The sequence below is a fragment of the Nerophis lumbriciformis genome, linkage group LG11 (assembly GCF_033978685.3).
Source record: "Nerophis lumbriciformis linkage group LG11, RoL_Nlum_v2.1, whole genome shotgun sequence".
Lineage (NCBI taxonomy): Eukaryota > Metazoa > Chordata > Actinopteri > Syngnathiformes > Syngnathidae > Nerophis > Nerophis lumbriciformis.
In genome coordinates this window covers 47,074,884-47,100,430 of record NC_084558.2, presented here as the reverse complement: position 1 = coordinate 47,100,430, position 25,547 = coordinate 47,074,884, and the positions used below count along the sequence as shown (strand labels likewise).

The 25,547-nt window shown below is 37.5% G+C and overlaps 1 protein-coding gene across 2 annotated transcripts in view; it reads left to right on the top strand.

The window, feature by feature from the left end:
* The first annotated feature begins 6,481 nt into the window (after positions 1-6,481).
* The window catches only part of rai14 (retinoic acid induced 14), a 67,777-nt gene continuing 48,711 nt past the window's right edge, over positions 6,482-25,547 (top strand). Inside the window, exons 1-3 of one of the 2 annotated variants that reach the window (XM_061966478.2) lie at positions 6,482-6,556; positions 6,751-6,792; positions 11,944-12,015. In XM_061966478.2, the coding sequence (XP_061822462.1) occupies positions 11,980-12,015 (36 nt within the window). In that variant the 5' untranslated portion in view covers positions 6,482-6,556; positions 6,751-6,792; positions 11,944-11,979. Of the gene's footprint in view, positions 6,576-6,750; positions 6,793-11,943; positions 12,016-25,547 lie in introns of both variants that reach the window. The other variant, XM_061966476.1, reaches the window with a different exon arrangement.

Sequence of the window (25,547 nt, the reverse complement as noted above, 5' to 3'; positions counted from 1 at the left end):
TTTCATCACAGGTGTTTGTTTTAGAGCCCTTGTCTCCATCTTTCTAATGTAGCCGAGCTAAATTTAATTTTATTTTATTTTATTTTTGGTCATTTATTCACATCATTTTCTGCTGTGAACTTTCCCAAAAGTGTCTCTTATTGTAAATAGGTTCCACTCTATTATTTTCCGTTACATACCTTTTTGTTTCCCTGGGTTTTTTACCCCAAATAATTGTGTTGCTTTTAATATTTAATGAAATTATATGCTAAATACATTTTATAATTAGTGCTCCATGGGCGAACCTTCACAAGCTAATAGTGAAAGTTTTTTTTAATGTGCAGTAAAAATTGGTTCCACTAGATGTCAGTGTCTTAATAGTTATTTTATCTTTTTAATGACATATTTTGAGACTATCTTCCCACATCAGAGCAACACAATCTTACAGCTGTGGCACGTTGCTGCTTGCATTAAAACATGTTTGCAGTTGCAGCATAAAAGCTAAGAGATAAACATGTACAAACCTATTTGTGTATTTAGTCACTTGGGGGCCCGAGGCAAAACTAGTCATCGGGGCCCCGCCATAACGAAAACAACATGGTCATTTATCATATTGATAGCTGCACATTAAAGCCACACAATGGTCCTCGCTGATCCCAACACTTTTACTGTCATTAATATTATTAATCAACATTCTAATTGGACATTGGACATGTAGCAATGTAATTGTGAAGGCCACAAGTGTGGGACTGGTGGGAAAAAGAGAGCTCTTGACTGTGGGCGTGTTAGAGCAAGACGAGACTGTTAACTTTGAAAAAAGTAAGGCTCAAAAACTTTACCGGAGCAGACACTTTGTTAAAACAGTAAACCATTTTAATAGTCACATATTTATTTGCGCTCCAAATGACTAACTAAGCTTCATCTTTATAAACAACTCTCAGAACCGCGACGTTGATGCAATTGAAGCGCAGAAATTAAGACAACATCTCTGGTTGTTTTTTTTAAATACAAGAAAACGTTATGAACCGTGAATATCATATTGTTATATTGCATGTACAGTACAGGCCGAAAGTTTGGACACACCTTCTCATTTAATGCGTTTTCTTTATTTTCATTAACATTTACATTGTAGATTGTCACTGAAGGCATCAAAACTATGAATGAACACATGTGGATTTAACAAAAAAAAAAGGTGAAATAACTGAAAACATGTTTTATATTCTAGTTTCTTCAAAATAGCCACCCTTTGCTCTGATTACTGCTTTGCACACGCTTGGCATTCTCTCGATGAGCTTCAAGAGGTAGTCACCTGAAATTGTTTTCACTTCACAGGTGTGCTTGAAGCTCATCCAGAGAATGCCAAGAGTGTGCAAGGCAGTTTTTTTTTAGAGCAAAGGGTGGCTATTTTGAAGAAACTAGAATATAAAACATGTTTTCAGTTTTTTCACCTTTTTGTGTTAAGTACACAACTCCACGTGTTCATTCATAGTTGTGGTGCCTTCAGTGACAATCTACAATGTAAATAGTCATGAAAATGAAGAAAACACATTGAATGAAGAGAAGGTGTGTCCAAACTTTTGGCCTGTACTGACATCACATGGACAAAGATAAGACCTTCTGGAGGAAAGTTCTGTGGTCAGATGAAACAAAAATTTAGCTGTTTGGCCACAATACTCAGCAATATGTTTGGAGGAGAGAAGGTGAGGCCTTTAATCCCAGGAACACCATTCCTACCGTTAAGCAAGGTGGTGGTAGTATTATGCTCTGGGCCTGTTTTGCTGCCAATGGAACTGGTGCTTTACAGAGAGTAAATGGGACAATGAAAAAGGAGGATTACCTCCAAATTCTTCAGGACAACCTAAAATCATCAGCCCGGAGGTTGGGTCTTCAATCAATCAATCAATCAATCAATCAATGTTTATTTATATAGCCCTAAATCACAAGTGTCTCAAAGGGCTGCACAAGCGCATTGGGCACATTTGGGTGTTCCAACAGGACAATGACCCCAAACACACATCAAAAGTGGTAAAGGAATGGCTAAATCAGGCTATAATTAAGGTTTTAGAATGGCCTTCCCAAAATCCTGACTTAAATGTGTGGACAATGCTGAAGAAACAAGTCCATGTCAGAAAACCAACAAATTGTCATGATCCGTGGTCCGGATCATGTTTTTGTTATGTTCTGTTAGTTTTGGACTCTTTCAGTTCCTGTTTGACACCTGAGTTTGTTTTAGTTACCATGGCTACTTATGATTTTCACCTGCCTCTGGTGTTCGGGACGCGCACCTGCTTCTAATCAGAGAACTATTCAAGCCTGCCTTTGCCAGTCAGTCGTTCTGGCGTCATCATTGGTTTCATGCCACAGTTTCGTGTTTGTTCTATGCCATAGTTAATGCTAGTTGTTTCATGCCACAGTTTCGTGAGGTTCATGTCTATTGTTTCATGTCCTAAGTTTTTGCCTTAGTTTCCGCGTGCGATAGGCACGTTTGCCTTCGGGTTGTTCTCTGTTTTGTACTTCGTTGAGTGTTTCTTAAAATTAAATCATATTCCTACCTGCAAGTCCTGTCCGGAGTCGTCCGTTTGCCTTCCTGGGAGAATGACCCCGCAGTAAGTGAAAACCCCGTCGTGACACAAATTTAGCTGAACTGCACCAATTTTGTCAAAAGACAAAAAAAAATGTAAAAAGAAAAAAAATTAATTAAATTGTTATATGTATTATACTATAAATATATATATAATATATATATATATATATATATGATTATACTATAAAGTTATTTTCCATTTAACTTCACCAGTTTTAGATTATTTTTATTCAAAATCGCAGAATTTTCACATTTGCCGTTCAAATACTGAGAAGAGACTTGCGGTGAGTCACCAGCCAGTTGAGCCTCACCATGGATTGCGCAATGACTCGGCTAACTGCTGGCCTGCTGTGCAGTGAGACCGTATTGCTGTATGAATTATATTATACATTTTCATAGTTTAGTTAGCTGAGGTATATAATGTACAGTGTATTTTGTCAACAACTGTATGTGTGTAATGTATTTATTGTGCTGAGCAATCATAAAACGGCTGTGAAGACGCACTGGCTGAGGCTGGCGGTAATCCCGCCTCATGCTGGTAGAGGGCGCAGAATAAGTGACAACAAGCAGCAACAGTTAGCGATCGTTTATTTTTTCCTCTCGCCTGGATTTTTAACATGGAGGATTACATATCTAAAATAAAACAGTTTTTGTTACGCCCGTTTGATTTTGGACTATTACTGACACCTTGTGGCGATGGGAAAATGCTGCACGTCATCAGTTTGGGCACTTCCGGTTTACGATGTTAGTTCAGTTCATGAGACAATAAGAAGTAGACAAGTTGTGTTACCTCTTACAAGCCTTGGAAAAGATAAGTCTGTAAGTAAACTTTTTAATTTGTTTATATGAAGGTGGAAAGTGGCTAAATTTGATAGTAAGATGCATATTGAAAAAACTATTTTTGTGCACTAATTTAATGGATGTTTGAGGACTTAAAATAGCTGCCGGTCATGTATTTCCACCATAGAAATAGTTCCAACACTCAGCAGTGTTTGTTTGATGATAGTACTGTATATTTGTGTGGAGCTGATGTTTACATATTGTGTATTGCATTTCAGTGTGTTGATTGAATCATATAGCTTATACATTGTGTATTTCAGTTTTACAAAAAAAATAAAATAAAAGTCCAGTGCAAGACAAAGCAAGATCAACAACAATAAAGAGCCTAAATGGATTCTTTATTAGAACGTCTTGGATTGGTTGTTAGCTGTCTGCCAAGCTGTATAACCTCAACACATATAGTTAGGGCAGAACAGTTTTCTAAACTGGACTTTCAATCGAAGCAGGAGGTAATAATTAAAGGAAGATCTCCAGACTTTTAAAACTGAAGAAAGATAAGGAAGATTTCTATAAACAAGTTATCAATGCTTTTGTTCAGAAGGAGCGGCGCATGGACTTCATTTATAAGTAAACGTAAGACCATAATAACGTTTTTTTTAATTAAATGTGCTTTTTTTGTGTGCTACAGTTAAAGTAAAGTTAAAGGCCTACTGAAACCCACTACTACCGACCACGCAGTTTGATAGTTTATATTTCAATGATGAAATCTTAACATTGCAACACATGCCAATACGGCCTGGTTTGTTTACTAAAGTGCAATTTTAAATTTTGCGCGACATATCCTGCTGAAAACGTCTCGGTATGATGATGGACATTTTGGGACAGCATGGTGGCCATATTAAGTCGTCTGTTTTCATTGCAAAATTCCACAGTATTCTGGACATCTGCGTTGGTGAATCCTTTGCAATTTGTTCAATGAACAATGGAGACAGCAAAGAAGAAAGCTGTAGGTGGGAAGCGGTGTATTGCGGCCGACTTCAGGAACACAAACACGCCCGGTGTTTCACTGTTTACATTCCCGAAAGATGACAGTCAATCTTTACCATTGGCCTGTGGAGAACTGGGACAACAGAGACTCTTACCAGGAGGACTTTGAGTTGGATATGCAGACGCGGTACCGTGAGTACGCTTCCAAACATTTGATCGCTTGCCCGTGCGTGCGTGCCACTATGTGCATGTCACGTACGTAACTTTGGGGAAATATATGTGCTGTATGAACTTTGGGGAGGTGAACGGTACTTTGGGCTGTGGGATTGAGTGTGTTGTGCAGGTGTTTGAGTTGTATTGGCGGGTTATATGGACGGTAGGTGGGAGGTGTTTGTTATGCGGGATTAATTTGTGGCATATTAAATATAAGCCTGGTTGTGTTGTGGCTAATAGAGTATATATATGTCTAGTGTTTATTTACTGTTTTAGTCATTCCCAGCTGAATATCAGGTCCCACCCGCCTCTCACAGCATCTTCCCTATCTGAATCGCTCCCACTGCCCTCTAGTCCTTCACTCTCACTTTCCTCATCCACAAATCTTTCATCCTCGTTTAAATTAATGGGGAAATCGTCGCTTTCTCGGTCCGAATCGCTCTCGCTGCTGGTGGCCATGATTGTAAACAATGTGCAGATGTGAGGAGCTCCACAACCTGTGACGTCACGTGCATATCGCCTGCTACTTCCGGTACAGGCAAGGCTTTTTTATCAGCGACCAAAAGTTGCGAACTTTATCGTCAATGTTCTCTACTAAATCCTTTCAGCAAAAATATGGCAATATCGCGAAATGATCAAGTATGACACATAGAATGGACCTGCTATCCCCGTTTAAATAAGAAAATCGCATTTCAGTAGGCAACCCAAAATGTTGAAAGAGCCTTATTGGACCAAAAATACAAAAACAAATCTGTCTGGAGCCGCAAAAAATTAAAAGCCATATTACATACAGATAGTGTGTCATGAGATATCAATTGAATTAATATGACTTAAAGGAAACTAAATGACCTCAATTATAGCTACAAATGAGGCATAATTATGCAATATGTACATATAGCTAGCCTAAATAGCATTTGTTAGCATCGATTAGCTCGCAGTCATGCAGTGACCAAATATGTCTAGCACTCCACACAAGTCAATAACATCAACAAAACTCACCTTTGTGGCTTCATGCACAACGTTAAAAGTTTGGTGGACAACATGAGACAGAAAAAGAAGTGGCATAAAACACGTCCTAGAAAGTCGCAGAAAGATATACATGTAAACAAACCAAGGTGAGTTCAAGGACTGCAAAAATTAGTAGGACAAAACGGCGCTCGCCAAATACTCGAATCAGTGAAGCATGTTTAATATAAACAGTGTGCTTTATAACAATTAGGGAGGTTTGTGTCATGTTTGTCCTCCTACAGAAACCATATTAAAACAAAAAAATTGTTTTTTTCCCCTCAACTTTTTCCATTTTTCATACATTTTTGAAAAAGCTCCAGTAGGGCGGCGCTAAAGAGCCGCGGGTTGCCGACCCCTGTAGTAGGCCTTTAAGTTAAAGTACCAATGATTGTCACACACACACTAGGTGTGGTGAAATTTGTCCTCTGCATTTGACCCATCCCCTTGATCACCCCCTGGGAGGTGAGGGGAGCAGTGGGCAGCAGCGGCGCCGCGCCCGGGAATCATTTTTGGTGATTCAACCCCCAATTCCAACCCTTGATGCTGAGTGCCAAGCAGGGAAGAATGCTGGTATGAGCTTTTAAACATAACCCGTTAACTGTTTCCAATCAAATGGTGAATAAGATACTCTTTAGGGTTCATATGTTTGTAAATCTGACTGTGATGAAGTCAGTGCCTCACCAGCCATCAACCTCACCGCACGTCACTGATATATATATATATATATATATATATATATATATATATATATATATATATATATATATATATATATATGGAAATCATAAATTAAATTTCAAGTAAGGAGTATCGATATCACTGCCGGTTATGGTATGAACGTACTGTGTTGACTCGGTATCGCATCGATAACAAAATGTGCAGTATCGCTCACCCGCTGCAGGCACTGCTGTGACGTCACAGCGGGATGGAGTGTTGGTGGAGCGAGGAGAGCGGGAGAGAGAGAGAGAGAGAGAGCGAGCATGATGAACAGCATAAGTTAGTAAAGTAAGCTAGCAGACTTGATGTAAGCTAGCACTTTGTTCTTTTCCTCCTCCTTTCTTTATTGTTTTTTTTCCACCTCTTGCTTTCTTTCTTTGTGCATCTTCACACGCCGCACAACAACATCAGCGCTGCCCCAAAGCAGCAGCTTTGTTTGTTGGCTAATCCGCTTCTTTTTTTGTGTGTGTGGTTCCAAAAAGAGATTCCAGCCCTTCTGCGATTCCTGTCCAAAAGGAGGCAAAGTAAGTAAGGACATGATTTCACATGTGGAATGTCTGCTGCATTTGCTTGCTCATCAAGCATATAAACACTTCATTGACACTGCTAGCTGGGACCATGCAACAACCTACTAACTAACTAACTAACTAACTAACTAACTAACTGGTTTGCAGCCCTTCATGTCTGCTAGTAATGCAAATGTCCATGTCAAAATGACGTCTCTAAATGCTGTAACAAGTCAGGAGTAACCATACAAATAATAGTTTGAAAGCAAGTTTTTCCAAAAGAAATAGTCAAATTGGTCTGTTCCAGGGTCAAACATGGTGCCTGACAATATGGCTGGAAACCGTATCAGGATGTAAATGTTTTTATATCATACGGTATCGATAATTAATTAGATTTTTTTATTTTTTTTATGGAAAAAAAAAGAATGTATTTTTTTGTCTAAATAGAAAACAGCAATATATTTTTCTGTCTGATTAGAAAAAAATAATATATTTTTCTGTCGGAATGTAAAAAAAAAGAATATATTTCTCTGTCTAAATGTAAAAAAAAGGAATATGGTTTTCTGTCTAAATGGAAAAAATTATATATTTTTCCGTTTAAATAGAATACAATTAAATATATTTTTCTGTCTAAATTTTAAAAATTAATACCGGTATGTATTTCCGTCTTATATCAGCCGGCATTGATAATTATTCAGATTAAAAAAATTTTTTTATGGAAAAAAAAGAATGTATTTTTCTGTCTGAATAGAAAACATCAATATATTTTTCTGTCTAATTGGAAACATTTAATATATTTTTCTGTCGGAATGTTAAAAAAAGAATATATTTTTCTGTTTGAATAGAAAAATGGAAAATATTTTTCTGTCTAAATGTAAAAAAAAGGAATATGTTTTTCTGTTTAAATGAAAAAAATAATTTATTATTCCGTCTCAATAGAAAACAATTAAATATGTTTTTCTGTCTAAATTTTAAAAATGAATATGTATTTCCGTCTTATATCAGCCGGTATCGATAATTATTTAGATTTTTTTATTTTTTTAATGAAAAATAAAAAGAATATATTTTTCTGTCTAAATAGAAAACATCAATGTATTTTTCTGTCTAATTGGAAAAAAATAATATATTTTTCTGTCTGAATGTAAAAAAAGAATATATTTTTCAGTCGAAATTAAAAAAAGGAATATATTTTTCTGTTTTAATAGAAAAAAGGAAAATATTTTTCTGTCTAAATGGAAAAAAAAGGAATATGTTTTTCTGTCTAAATGGAAAAAATAATATATTTTTCCGTCTAAATAGAAAACAATTAAATATATTTTTCTGTCTAAATTTGACAAAGGAATATGTATTTCCGTCTTATATCAGCCGGTATCAATAATTATTCAGATTTTTTTAATGGAAAAAAAATAATGTATTTTTCTGTCTAAATAGAAAACATCAATATATTTTTCTGGCGAATTGGAAAAAATTAATATATTTTTCTGTCGAAATGTAAAAAAAAGAATATATTTTTCTGTCGAAATGAAAAAAAGGAACATATTTTTCTGTTTGAATAGAAAAAAGAAAAATATTTTTCTGTCTAAATGGACAAAAAAGGAGCATGTTTTTCTGTCTAAGTGGAAAAAAATAACATATATTTCCGTCTGAATAGAAAACAATTAAATATATTTTTCTGTCTAAATTTTAAAAATGAATATGTATTTCCGTCTTTTATCAGCCGGTATCTATAATTATTTAGATTTTTTAATTTTTTTTATGGAAAAAAAAGAATGTATTTTTCTGTCTAAATAGAAAACATCAATATATTTTTCTGCCTAATTGGAAAAAATGTATATATTTTTCTGTCTGAATATAAAAAAAATATATATATTTTTCTGTTGAAATGGAAAAAAAGGAATATATTTTTCTATTTGAATAGAAAAAAGGAAAATGTTTTTCTGTATAAATGTAAAAAAAAAGGAGTATGTTTTTCTGTCTAAATGGAAAAAATAATATATTTTTCCATCTAAATAGAAAACAATTAAATATGTTTTTCTGTCTAAATTTTAAAAACGACTATGTATTTCCGTCTTATATCAGCCGGTATCAATAATTATTTAGATTTTTTTTTTTTTTTTTAATGAAAAATAAAAATAATATATTTTTCTGTCTAAATAGAAAACATCAATATATTTTTCTGTCTAATTGGAAAAAAATAATATATTTTTCTGTCTGAATGTAAAAAAAAGAATATATTTTTCTGTCGAAATTAAAAAAAGGAATATATTTTTCTGTTTGAATAGAAAAAAGGAAAATATTTTTCTGTCTAAATGTAAAAAAAAGGAATATGTTTTTCTGTCTAAATGGAAAAAATAACATATTTTTCCGTCTGAATAGAAAACAATTAAATATATTTTTCTGTCTAAATTTTAAAAATGAATATGTATTTCCGTTTTTTATCAGCCGGTATCTATAATTATTTAGATTTTTTAATTTTTCTTATGGAAAAAAAAAATAATGTATTTTTCTGTCTAAATAGAAAACATCAATATATTTTTCTGCCTAATTGGAAAAATGTATATATTTTTCTGTCTGAATGTAAAAAAAAGAATATATTTTTCTGTCGAAATTAAAAAAAGGAATATATTTTTCTGTTTGAATAGAAAAAAGGAAAATATTTTTCTGTTGAAATGTAAAAAAAAGGAATATGTTTTTCTGTCTAAATGGAAAAAATAATATATTTTTCAGTCTAAATAGAAAACAATTAAATATATTTTTCTGTCTACATTTTAAAAAGGAATATGTATTTCTGTCTTACATCAGCCGGTATCGATAATTATTTTTATTTATTTATTTTTTTTAATGGAAAAAAAGAATGTATTTTTCTGTCTGAATAGAAAACATCAGTGTATTTTTCTGTATAATTGGAAAAAATGAATATATTTTTCTGTCTGAATGTAAAAAAAAGAATATATTTTTCTGTCGAAATGAAAAAAAGGAATATATTTTTCTGTTTGAATAGAAAAAAAGAAAACATTTTTCTGTCTAAATGTAAAAAAAAGGAATATGTTTTTCTGTCTAAATGGAAAAAATAATATATTTTCCAGTCTAAATAGAAAACAATTAAATATATTTTTCTGTTTAAATTTTAAAAAGGAATATGCATTTCCGTCTTATATTAGCCGGTATCGATAATTATTTAGATTTTTAAATTTTTTAAATGTATTTATTTGTTTTTGTCCTGTCCAGCTTCTCAGGCAAATCATATAGTTGATGTAGATGCCCATATCGGCTGTACAAATTTACTTTACAAAAGAGAAGTGCGGGATACTTCTCTTGTTGCCTTCTTTGTATTTGACTTTATTAAATGTATTTATATTTTCATTTGGTGCATATATATATATATATATATATATATATATATATATATATATATATATATATATATATATATATATATATATATTTGGAAAAGATCTTGCCCCAAGTGGAGGAGTTCAAGTACCTCGGAGTCTTGTTCACGAGTGAGGGAAGAGTGGATCGTGAGATCGACAGGCGGATCGGTGCGGCGTCTTCAGTAATGCGGACGCTGTATCGATCCGTTGTGGTGAAGAAGGAGCTGAGCCGGAAGGCAAAGCTCTCAATTTACCGGTCGATCTACGTTCCCATCCTCACCTATGGTCATGAGCTTTGGGTTATGACCGAAAGGACAAGATCACGGGTACAAGCGGCCGAAATGAGTTTCCTCCGCCGGGTGGCGGGGCTCTCCCTTAGAGATAGGGTGAGAAGCTCTGCCATCCGGGAGGAGCTCAAAGTAAAGCCGCTGCTCCTCCACAGCGAGAGGAGCCAGATGAGGTGGTTCGGGCATCTGGTCAGGATGCCACCCGAACGCCTCCCTAGGGAGGTGTTTAGGGCACGTCCGACCTGTAGGAGGCCGCGGGGAAGACCCAGGACACGTTGGGAAGACTATGTCTCCCGGCTGGCCTGGGAACGCCTCGGGGTCCCACAGGAAGAGCTGGACGAAGTGGCTGGGGAGAGGGAAGTCTGGGCTTCCCTGCTTAGGCTGCTGCCCCCGCGACCCGACCTCGGATAAGCGGAAGAAGATGGATGGATGGATGGATGGATATACATATATATATATATATACACAAACGTGGCACTCTACTTTTGACGTGGTTGTATGTCAACATGACAGCGTCAGAAGCACAATACAGGAAGTAACTTTTTCTTAATGAAAGCAACAAGCAGCACACTAAATTGAACTTGATATCAAATAGAAGAAGGCAACATCCCACAGCAAACAACATGCACACACTGCTACTACTGTGAAGGAATAATGAACAACACCATGAATTGATTAACGTGGACTCCGACTTAAACAAGTTGATAATCTTATTCGGGTGTTACCATTTAGTGGTCAATTGTACGGAATATGTACCGTACTGTGCAATCTACTAATACAAGTTTCAATCAATCAATCAAAACATCAATGATTAAAGCGCAATCCTACAATACCCCGTTTGTGGACAAGGAGCCCTGGGAGCACATTTAAAGTTAAGTTAAAGTTAAAGTATCAATGATTGTCACACACACACTATGTGTGGCGAAATTATTCTCTGCATTTGACCCATCACCCTTGATCACCCTCTGGGAGGTGAGGGGAGCAGTGGGCGGCAGCGGTGGCCGCGCCCGGGAATCATTTATGGGGATTTAACCCCCAATTCCAACCCTTGATGCTGAGTGCCAAGCAGGGAGGTAATGGGTCCCATTTTTTAATCTCGTTCTTTACCAGAGGGGACACAATCCGACTCAACAGAATCAAACGTCCGCTGCTAAGCTAACAAACATGCTCTCTCGCTGCATTTTAAAGGCAAACACACGCTCTGCTCTCATGAAACGACTCTTTTTGTTGTTTCAGGGTTTTTTTTTAAGCGACACATTCATTACTTTCTCTAGTAATTAATTACATGTATTAAAGAGTAATTCCGCGAGTAATTCAAATACTTTTTTTGGTAAAGTAACAAGTAACTGTGATTGATTAGGTTTTAAAAGTCATTTTCAGATTGTTCTTCCTGCTTGTAAGTGTGACATTGCGACGTTCCCTCATTGACCTGGTTTGACTTGATAAAAGTATGTTGCAGAAAGTCGTGTCGCGCTTCAACGTGGGTTTTCATTTGTCTCCTTCTCCAGCTGTGAGCGTGAGCGACTACATGGACTAGACCGAACATGAAGAGCCTAAAAGCCAAGTTCAGGAAAACTGATGTAAGTACTAAAACACATGCTGCTGACTCAGCAGGCGGATTGATGACACGCCCTCCCTCGCCGATGATTGATCTTTTGCAAATGAAGCCAGAGGCTTTTGAATCATAATAATAACAATCCCAGTAGGCTGCATGCTGGGGAAAGATGGCGTGCCTTGTCGGTGGCTGCCATGAGAAGGTTCGCACCTCCACAAAGTTGAGGTCAGGGTTGACAGACGAGGTCGGAGAAGCCGTGATTTATGGCGTGAGCGCGGCCAGCACACAAACCATACTTTCTGTCTCGCACTTAACAATAACCACACTGTGGCTGTGCTGGAGGTCTGCAGCAGTTGGACATTTAGTATCCTGCAGAGGAGGAAGCCGTCTTGTTTCAGGGTGCGACGTTTTGTACACGCACAGGAAGTGGGACTCATCTGCTGTCACCGCCATGACAGGAACGGTCTGGAAGTTTCCGGCGGATTGAGGCTTGAAGAGGGAGTTTAAGTGGAGGATTAGAGTCGAGCGTGTTTACAGGACGTGATCACATCACCTTCTTGAGGCTTGTTAGCAGTACTTGAACTCTTTTACTCAGCGGTAGTCATGACAACCATCTTAAGACTCCCCTGTGGGACATCATTTTACATGATGTCATGTATTATACTCATCAACCACTTCCTTGTAATCGACACTCTCCACTTCTTACACTATGTCTTCAGATGAGGCTTGAACGGTGTGTGTAAAAAGCAGGCTTTGCTACACTTCCTCAAATGCAGCCAACTATCTGTCAGTCAGTTATAAACGTAGTATGAGTTGTAAGTTTGATCATTATGTTTTTCTTCTGTGGATAAACTTAACTGGCATGATGTTAACCTGTGTAACGCTAGCATGTAGCTCACATAGGTACATTTGTGTCCTGTCCTCCTTAATGTTACGTTGTTGTATGTGATATATGACGTCTATTATGTTGTTATATGTGATATATGACGTGTATTACATTGCTGTATGTGATATATGACATATATTACATTGTTGTGTGTGATATATGACATCTATTACATTGTTGGATGTGATATATGACATCTATTACATTGTTGTATGTGATATATGACATATATTACATTGTTGTATGTGATATATGACATCTATTACATTGTTGTATGTGATATATGACATCTATTACATTGTTATATGTGTTATATGACATCTATTACATTGTTGTATGTGATATATGACTTATATTACTTTGCTATGTGATATATGACATCTATTACATTGTTGTATGTGATATATTACATCTATTACATTGTTGGATGTGATATATGACATCTATTACATTGTTATATGTGACATATGACACATATTACGTTGTTGTGATATATGACATGTATTACATTGTTGTATGTGATATATGACATGTATTATGTTGTTGTATGTGATATATGACATCTATTACATTGTTGTATGTGTTATATGACATCTATTACATTGTTGTATGTGATATATGACATCTATTACATTGTTGTATGTGTTATATGACATCTATTACATTGCTATATGTGATATATGACATCTATTACATTGTTGTATGTGATATATGACATCTATTACATTGTTGTATGTGATATATGACATCTATTACATTGTTGTATGTGTTATATGACATCTATTACATTGTTGTATGTGATATATGACATCTATTACATTGTTGTATGTGATATATGACTTATATTACTTTGCTATGTGATATATGACATCTATTACATTGTTGTATGTGATATATACCATCTATTGCATTGTTGTATGTGATAAATGACATATATTACATTTTTGTATGTGATATGACATCTATTACATTGTTGTATGTGATATATGACATCTATTACATTGTTGTATGTGATATATGACATCTATTACATTGTTGTATGTGATATATGACATCTATTACATTGTTGTATGTGTTATATGACATCTATTACATTGTTGTATGTGATATATGACATCTATTACATTGTTGTATGTGTTATATGACATCTATTACATTGCTATATGTGATATATGACATCTATTACATTGTTGTATGTGATATATGACATCTATTACATTGTTGTATGTGATATATGACATCTATTACATTGTTGTATGTGTTATATGACATCTATTACTTTGTTGTATGTGATATATGACATCTATTACATTGTTGTATGTGTTATATGACATCTATTACATTGCTATATGTGATATATGACATCTATTACATTGTTGTATGTGATATATGACATCTATTACATTGTTGTATGTGATATATGACATCTATTACATTGTTGTATGTGTTATATGACATCTATTACATTGTTGTATGTGATATATGACATCTATTACATTGTTGTATGTGTTATATGACATCTATTACATTGCTATATGTGATATATGACATCTATTACATTGTTGTATGTGATATATGACATCTATTACATTGTTGTATGTGATATATGACATCTATTACATTGTTGTATGTGTTATATGACATCTATTACATTGTTGTATGTGATATATGACATCTATTACATTGTTGTATGTGATATATGACATCTACTACATTGTTGTATATGATATACGACATGTATTACATTGTTGTATGTGATACATGACATCTATTACATTGTTGTATGTGTTATATGACATCTATTACATTGTTGTATGTGATATAAGACTTATATTACATTGCTATATGTGATTTATGACATCTATTACATTGTTTTATGTGATATATATCATCTATTACATTGTTATATGTGATATATGACATGTATTATGTTGTTGTATGTGATACATGACATCTATTACATTGTTGTATGTGATATATGACATCTATTACATTGTTGTATGTGATATATTACATTGTTGTATGTGTTATATGACATCTATTACATTGTTGTATGTGATATATGACATGTATTACATTGCTGTATGTGATATATGACATGTATTACATTGCTGTATGTGATATATGACATACATTGTTGTGTGTGATATATGACATCTATTACATTGTTGTATGTGATATATTACATATATTACATTGTTGGATGTGATATATGACATCTATTACATTGTTGGATGTGATATATGACATCTATTACATTGTTGTGTGTGATATATGACATCTATTACATTGTTGTATGTGATATATTACATCTATTACATTGTTGGATGTGATATATGACATCTATTACATTGTTATATGTGACATATGACACATATTACGTTGTTGTGATATATGACATGTATTACATTGTTGTATGTGCTATATGACATGTATTATGTTGTTGTATGTGATAAATGACATCTATTACATTGTTGTATGTGATATATGACATCTATTACATTGTTGTATGTGATATATGACATCTATTACGTTGTTGTATGTGATATATGACATATATTACGTTGTTGTATGTGATATATGACATCTATTACATTGTTGTATGTGATATATGACATGTATTACATTGCTGTATGTGATATATGACATGTATTACATTGCTGTATGTGATAAATGACATCTATTACATTGTTGTATGTGATATATGACATCTATTACATTGTTGTATGTGATATATGACATCTATTACGTTGTTGTATGTGATATATGACATATATTACGTTGTTGTATGTGATATATGACATCTATTACATTGTTGTATGTGATAATATATGACATATATTATGTTTGACAAGTTCCAACACAGCTCATTAGCATAACAATACACACACACACACACACACACACACACACACACACACACACACACACACACACACACACACACACACACACATGCACACACACACCCTGAACAATGTGTTTCGAGCAGGGCTTCCAAAAATCTCCTTTGCTGTGTAAATTCCAGCATCAGAGTAGATTGTCGGTGACAAAGATGTTCCTGAGTCACAAATCAAATGCTGGAGGTTCCACGTGTTTATTTTTGCCAGCAGTTGGTCTTAATCAGAAGTAACAATCCCAAACAGGAAGTCATAGATCAGGTAATGGATGACGCCTGGGAGGAAAGAGCACAGAGTGTTCCAGTGATTGTTTAAATTGTAGTGTAGGTCAGTTGGGCACTTTGATATAAACCATAACACATGTTCATGTTGCTAATATTCATGACTGTGACTTCAGCCTGGAATGTTGTCCAATGAAAGTCAATCATTGCTGATTCAGCCTGCTATGTGAGGGGAGAACAAGCACCTCCATTGTTGAGAAAAGCTGCAACCTCTCAATAGAGACCACCTTTCACCAGCTTCTACATCTGTAGCTACACCAGGACTTGTCCTACATCTGTATTTACACCAGGTTGTGTCCTACATCTGTATCTACACCAGGTTGTGTCTTACATCTGTAACTACACCAGGACCGGTCCTTCATCTGTATCTACACTAGGACTTGTCCTACATCTGTATCTACATCAAGACTTGTCCTACATCTGTATCCACACCGGGACTTGTCCTACTTATGTATCTACACCGGGACTTGTCCTACATCTGTAACTACACCAGCACTGGTCCTACATCTGTAACTACACCAGTACTTGTCCTACATATGTATCTACCAAGGACTTGTCCTACATCCGTAACTACACCAGGTTGTTTTCTACCACTGTATCTACACCAAGTTGTGTCCTACATCTGTATCTACACCAGGACTTGTTCTACATGTGTATCTACACAATGACTTGTCCTATACTGTATCTACACAAGGTCATGTCCTACACTGTATCTACACCAAGACTTGTCCTACAGCTGTATATACACCAGGACTGGTCCTACATGTGTATCTACACAAGGACTTGTCCTACACTGTATCTACACAAGGACTTGTCCTACACTGTATCTACATCTGGACTTGTCCGACAGCTGAATCTACACCAGTACTTATCCTACATGTGTATCCACACCAGGACTTTTCCTACATCTGTATCTACACCAGGACTTGTTCTACATCTGTATATACACCAGGACTTGCCCTACATGTGTATCTACACCAGGACTTGTCCTACGTCTGTATCTACAGCAGTATTTGTTCTACATCTGTATATACACCAGGACTTGTCCTACATGTGTATCTACACCAGGACTTGTCCTACGTCTGTATCTACAGCAGTACTTGTCCTACATGTGTATCCACACCAGGACTTGTCCTACACTGTATCTACACCAGTACTTGTCCAACATGTGTATCGACACCAGGACTTGCCCTACAGCTGTAGCTACACCAGGACTTGTCCTACACTGTATCTACACCAGGACTTGTCCTACAGCTGTAACTACACCAGTACTTGTCCTACATGTGTATCCACACCAGGACTTTTCCTACATCTGTATCTACACCAGGACTTGTTCTACTTCTGTATATACACCAGGACTTGTCCTACATGTGTATCTACACCAGGACTTGTCATACATGTGTATCTACACCAGTACTTGTCCTACATGTGTATCCACACCAGGACTTTTCCTACATCTGTATCTTCACCAGGACTTGTTCTACATCTGTATATACACCAGGACTTGTCCTACATGTGTATCTACACCAGGACTTGTCCTACGTCTGTATCTACAGCAGTACTTGTCCTACATGTGTATCCACACCAGGACTTGTCCCACACTGTATCTACACCAGTACTTGTCCAACATGTGTATCGACACCAGGACTTGCCCTACAGCTGTAGCTACACCAGGACTTGTCCTACACTGTATCTACACCAGGACTTGTCCTACAGCTGTAACTACACCAGTACTTGTCCTACATGTGTATCCAAACCACGACTTTTCCTACATCTGTATCTACACCAGGACTTGTTCTACTTCTGTATATACACCAGGACTTGTCCTATATGTGTATCTACACCAGGACTTGTCATACATGTGTATCTACACCAGTACTTGTCCTACATGTGTATCCACACCAGGACTTTTCCTACATCTGTATCTACACCAGGACTTGTTCTACATCTGTATATACACCAGGACTTGTCCTACATGTGTATCTACACCAGGACTTGTCCTACGTCTGTATCTACAGCAGTACTTGTCCTACATGTGTATCCACACCAGGACTTGTCCTACACTGTATCTACACCAGGACTTGTCCAACATGTGTATCGACACCAGGACTTGTCCTACATCTGTAGCTACACCAGGACTTGTCCTACACTGTATCTACACCAGGACTGGTCCTACATGTGTATCTACACAAGGACTTGTCCTACACTGTATCTACACCTGGACTTGTCCGACAGCTGAATCTACACCAGTACTTGTCCTACAGCTGTAACTACACCAGTACTTGTCCGACATGTGTATCTACACCAGGACTTTTCCTACATCTGTATCTACACTAGGGCTTGTTCTACATCTGTATATACACCAGGACTTGTCCTACATGTGTATCTACACCAGGACTTGTCCTACGTCTGTATCTACAGCAGTACTTGTCCTACATGTGTATCCACACCAGGACTTGTCCTACACTGTATCTACACCAGTACTTGTCCAACATGTGTATCGACACCAGGACTTGCCCTACAGCTGTAACGACACCAGGACTTGTCCTACATGTGTATCTACACCAGGACTTGTCCTACACTGTATCTACACCAGTACTTGTCGTACATGTGTATCGACACCAGGACTTGTTCTACAGCTGTATATACACCAAGACTTGTCCTACATGTGTATCAACAGCAGGACTTGTCCTACATGTGTAGCTACACCAGGACTTGTCCTACATGTGTATCTACACCAGTACTTGTCGTACATGTGTATCCACACCAGGACTTGTCCTACACTGTATCTACACCAGTACTTGTCCAACATGTGTATCAACACCAGGACTTGCTCTACAGCTGTATCTACACCAGGTTGTGTCCTACATGTGTATCTACACCAGGTTGTGTCCTACATGTGTATCTACACCAGGTTGTGTCTTTCATGTGTATCTACACCAGATTGTATCCTACATGTGCGTCTACACCAGGTTGTGTCTTACATGTGTATCTACACCAGGTTGTGTCCTACATGTGTATCTACACCAGGTTGTATCCTACATGTGCGTCTACACCAGGTTGTGTCCTACATGTGTATCTACACCAGGTTGTGTCCTACAAGTGCATCTACACCAGGTTGTGTCTTACATGTGTATCTACACCAGGTTGTGTCCTACATGTGTATCTACACCAGGTTGTATCCTACATGTGCGTCTACACCAGGTTGTGTCCTACATGTGTATCTACACTAGGTTGTGTCCTACATGTGTGTCTACACCAGGTTGTGTCCTACATGTGTGTCTACACCAGGTTGTGTCCTACATGTGCGTCTACACCAGGTTGTGTCTTACATGTGTATCTACACCAGGTTGTGTCCTACATGTGTGTCTACACCAGGTTGTGTCCTACATGTGTATCTACACCAGGTTGTGTCCTACATGTGTATCTACAGCAGGCTAAGTTAAATGTTGACGTGAGGAACACGAGTTGAAGAGAAGTCACAGGCAGCGTGAAACAACCACAATAGAATTCTATTTTGGCTTGTTGGTGACCACGTACTGAGGAATGTTCTCGCTCCCACAGCCAGCACTTTAACACCAACTTTGTTTCTTTCTTCACAAATATGGCTTCCCCTTTCTTTTCCAGGACATGTTTACTGTTCGTTTATCCTCTTTTGGTATTAAAACGTTCCACAGATCTTCAGTGGAAATGAAGTAGGGCTGCAGCCATGGATTATTATAATAATACATCAGGGATGTCAAACGTCACACTTATGAAGGCCGCATGTAACACTGAATATATATCCATCCATCCATTTTCTACTGCTTGTCCCTTTTGGGGTGCTGATATATATGGATATAAAATATAATAGCCTGGTTACACAATTTGCAAAGGCCACCGGTTATTGTATTTCGGACAAACAGATTTATTAGCATGTAGCTATTTGAGCTACTTGCTAATATTCCATTTTAGCATCATGCGACGTTAGCAACACTAACATGGCTATGTTAGCTACATGCTAACATTACACTTGAACATCACGCTAGGTTAGCAACACTGGCATAGCTATGTTAGCTACATGGTAGCATTACATTTTAACATAATGGTAAGTTAGCAACACTAACATAGCTATGTTAGCTACATGGTAACATTACATTTTAACACAATGGTAAGTTAGCAACACTAACATAGCTATGTTAGCTACATGCCAACATTACATTTTAACATCATGCTAGGTTCGCAAAACTGGCATAGCTATGTTAACTGCATGCCAACATTACATTTTAATAGAGATGTCCGATAATATCGGCCTGCCGATATTATCGGCCCATAAATGCTTTAAAATGTAATATCGGAAATTATCGGTATAGTTTTTTTTTATTATCGGTATCGGTATCGGTATCGTTTTTTTTTTTTAATTTTTAAAAATTTTTTAAATTTTTATTAAATCGACATAAAAAATACAAGATACACTTACAATTAGTGCACCAACCCAAAAAACCTCCCTCATTCACACAAAAGGGTTGTTTATTTCTGTTATTAATATTCTGGTTCCTACATTACATATCAATATATATCAATACAGTCTGCAAGGGATACAGTCCGTAAGCACACATGATTGTGCGTGCTGCTGGTCCACTAATAGTACTAACCTTTAACAGTTAATTTTATTCATTTTCATTAATTACTAGTTTCTATATACCGTATTTTTCGGACTATAAGTCGCAGTTTTTTTCATAGTTTGGCCGGGCTCCAGTGCGACTTATATATGTTTTTTTCCTTTTTTATTATGCATTTTTGGCAGGTGCGACTTATTCTCCGGTGCGACTTATACTCCGAAAAATACGGTAACTGTTTTTATATTGTTTTACTTTCTTTTTGATTCAAGAAAATGTTTTTAATTTATTTATCTTATTTTATTAATTAAAAAAAAGGACCTTATCTTCACCATACCTGGTTGTCCAAATGAGGCATAATAATATGTTAATTCCACGACTGTGTATATCGGTATCGGTTGATATCGGTATCGGTAATTAAGAGTTATATCGTATATCGGCAAAAAAGCCAATATAAAGTTAAAAGTTAAATATGGCGTCACATTAGTGCCAAAAATCCGAGCGCATAAAAACTGTTATCGCGCGCTGATTCTCCACTTTGTCCACGCGCGCGACACCCTTTTGCGCGTGCGTGGTGACTTTCTGCGCGCGCGCCGTCTCGGTCTGTGCGCTGTCATGTTTCGTTTTGGCACTTTGGGGGCGGGTATGCTTAGACGGCCCCTTCTTTCTGATTGGTCAGGCAAAAAATGCTCAGAGCCAATCAGAAATATAGCAGAGCGGGTCATCGTCAATATGTATCAAGATTTACGGAGGAAGAAGTGGATAAAAAAATATCGCGTGCTGATGAAGGTTATTTCATACCACATAAATACAATGCAGGGTAATACAAAATGTGACCCAAATAAATAATAAGACAACAAACACCATAATCACATCTTTCAGCCAGAACTGGTCCACCAGCAATAACATCCAACCATAACATTATTTTATATTTTCACTTCTTCTTGAACATTTGTTTTCTAATTTATGGAATTTCTTTTGATTCAGCCATAAAATTAATGAAATAATCTTTGAATTTTGTTTTTAAAATGTTAAAAATAGCCTTTTAATAATGTATTCTGAAACAGTTTAAAATAATCAGAGAACTGACTAACACTGACCCTACACAACTATGTTGCACAATTAAGTCATTTAAAAAAAAAGCGAAATAGGTCATTTCAACAGGTACAGCATCCTATGTCATATCTACATGTAATAAGATTTGTAACAAGGCAAACCATTTGTAAATTGGTTGAAAATCGAGCAAGTTATGGTAATTTAATTAGTACATGTACCATTGACATCAATGTAATGATTGAGGCTAGATGTCCGAGGTAAGATGGCAACAACGTTTCTACGCTGGAGAATGATTGGTCATTTGAAAAATGCTCAGAGCCAATCAGAAAGGAGGGGCCGTCTAAGCATACCCGCCCCCAAAGTGCCAAAAAGAAACATGACAGCGCGAGGAGAGATGCCAGGAGTACACAGAGAGCGCACAGACCGAGACGGCACGCGCGCAGAAAGGCACCGCGCGCGCGCAAAAGGGTGTCGCGCGCGCGCACGAAGTGGAGAATTAGCGCGCGATAACAGTTTTTATGCGCTCGGATTTTTGGCACTAATGTGACGCCATAGTTAAAGTACCAATGATTGTCACACACACCCGAGGTGTGGCGAAATTATTCTCTGCATTTGACCCATCACCCTTGATCACCCCTTGGGAGGTGAGGGGAGCAGTGGGCAGCAGCGGTGGCCGCGCCCGGGAATCATTTTTGGTGATTTAACCCCCAATTCCAACCCTTGATGCTGAGTGCCAAGCAGGGAGGTAATGGGTCCCATTTTTATAGTCTTTGGTATGACTCGGCCGGGGTTTGAACTCATGACCTACCGATCTCAGGGCGGACACTCTAACCACTAGGCCACTGAGTCAATATCGGACATCCCTATTTAAAAGCCATTTTTTACAATTACGTCAAAACAGATCATTTAACATAATTACCGTATTTTTCGGAGTATAAGTCGCTCCGGAGTATAAGTCGCACCGGCCGAAAATGCATAATAAAGAAGGGAAAAAACATATATAAGTCGCACTGGAGTATAAGTCGCATTTTTTGGGGAAATGTCTTTGATAAAAGCCAACACCAAGAATAGACATTTGAAAGGCAATTTAAAATAAATAAAGAATAGTGAACAACACGCTGAATAAGTGTACGTTATATGAGGCATAAATAACCAATTGAGTATGTGCCTGGTATGTTAACGTAACATATTATGGTAAGAGTCTTTCAAATAACTATAACATATAGAACATGCTATACGTTTACCAAACAATCTGTCACTCCTAATCTCTAAATCCCATGAAATCTTATACGTCTAGTCCAGGGGTCGGCAACCTTTACCAGTCAAAGAGCCATTTAGACCAGTTTCACAAATTAAAGAAAACAACGGGAGCCGCAAAATTTTTTTGAAATTTTAAATCAAATAACACTGCACACAAAGTTTTTTTTTGTGCTTTGTGCTATGTATTAACCAGGGGTCTCAGACACGCTACCCACACCTTTATATGGAATTTGTAAGCTGGTGCGGCATGCCGGTTTTAAATGAATGGCACTTGTCAGCATCATGCGTGCTGTGATAGTACAGCATATAGCTCCCACTACAACCAGCGTGCCTGATCAGCCACACGTTGTATGGAGCTTCCGCTTGCTCACGTAGGTGACAGCAAGGCATACTTGGTCAACAACCACACAGGTCACACTGACGGTGGCGGTATAAAAAAAAACTTTAACACTCTTACTAATAATGCGCCACACTGTGAACCCACACCAAACAAGAATGACAAACACATTTCGGGAGAACATCTGCACCGTAACACAACATAAACACAACAGGACAAATACCCAGAATCCCATGCAGCCCTAACTCTTCCGGGATACATTATACACCCCCGCTACCAAACCCCGCCCACCTCAACCGACGCACAGGGTGGGGGGGGGGGGGGGGGGGGGGGTTGATGTGTGAGGGAGCAGAGTGTGGCGCATTATTAGTAAGAGTGTTAAAGTTGTTTTATATGGCCACCGTCAGTGTAACCTGTGTGGCTGTTGACCAAGTATGCCTTGCTGTCACGTACGTGTGCAAGCAGAAGATGTATATTGTATAACAATTGTTAGGCTGGCACGCTGTTAATACAGATTGTAGAGGGCGCCAAATGTTGTACCATCATGGCACGCCCTTATTATAGCTGTAAGGGTGAAAATCGGTGAATATTAATCACAGGAGTTTTCTGCGAGAGGTAATGACATCTGGAAGTCTCACGGGAAAATTGGGGAGTTCAGCAAGTAAGCTGCTGAGCCGCATCAGAGTGATCAAAGAGCCGCATGCGGCTCCGGAGCCGCGGGTTGCCGACCCCTGGTCTAGTCTCTTACGTGAATGAGCTAAATAATATTATTTGATATTTTACAGTAATGTGTTCATAATTTCACACATAAGTCGCTCCTGAGAATAAGTCGCACCCCCGGCCAAACTATGAAAAAAACTGCGACTCACAGTCCGAAAAATACAGTACCAGTTGCAATATAAATTACTGATGCCGTTTTGGATGAAATATTGAAATAGTAGGATGCAAAAATGGAATAGCCGTAATATTTTATTCCTTGATGAAGACACAAGCGCTCTCACTGTAATGTTATTGTATTTTATTGTCGACCATGGATGCCCCACACAGCCCTTCATACTGTCACTACTTCAAACACTCGCCCAGCTGCCAGACTAGAAGGATTAACCCCCCTTCCCGACACACAAAAGCATCCATGTATCTGCAATATAAGTGCAGACACCCCCCTTATCTAATTGATGCCCGGATTACACGGTCTCCTCTCACTCCGCACAGCTGTTCTATGCCGCCATTAAATTAATCCCAGTCATCCTTTTTTTGGGGGTGGGAAGGTGTAATTTTGTTGCCCAATGTATGCATATCAATTAGGCTCTTATATTATTATTATTATTATTATTAGGGACGGCGTGGCGCAGTGGAAGAATGGCCGTGCGCGACCCGAGGGTCCCTGGTTCAATCCCCACCTAGTACCAACCTCGTCATGTCCGTTGTGTCCTGAGCAAGACACTTCACCCTTGCTCCTGATGGGTGCTGGTTAGCGCCTTGCATGGCAGCTCCCTCCATCAGTGTGTGAATGTGTGTGTGAATGGGTAAATGTGGAAGTAGTGTCAAAGCGCTTTGAGTACCTTGAAGGTAGAAAAGCGCTATACAAGTACAACCCATTTATCATTTATTTATCATTTATTATTATTACCGAATTTTCCAGACCGTAGGGCTCACTAGTGCAATAACAACGCCGGCAATGTGTCCCGTGAAAATCGGCCCGACCGGAACTCTCCAATAAGTAAAGTTCCTTGGGTGAATAATGTAAACTCACTACACCGGTATGTTTTAGCGCTTTCACGGCGAGTTTACTGACAGATATAAGTAAGAACTTTACATTACTTTATATTAGAAATGGCGACAGCGGAGGAGGAATGTCCCGTGACAAGAAGATAGAGAAAAAGAAGAAGCTTTATCGACTGCGGTGTCGGCGGGCACTACAAGGGCGGACGCGCGCAAATTTTCAGGACTAATGCAGATCCCAAATACACATCAACAGGTACCAGAAGGTAAGAAAAGTTGCTTTTGCATAATATTGCGAAACAAAACGCCAGATAATATGTCTTACCTTATACATACACCATAATAGTACTCTTGTGGAAGTCGCTTCCTATCAGTTCCACTGTTAGACACGGCACAGGAGCCAAGCTTGCAGCTTTTAACAATGTTTTAATGTCCATAGAATTTCTCAACAGATTTCTCTCCAGCAGTACGTGACTTTTCAGCCACCTCCGTATCCTCTCTCCCCTCCTGCTCCCGG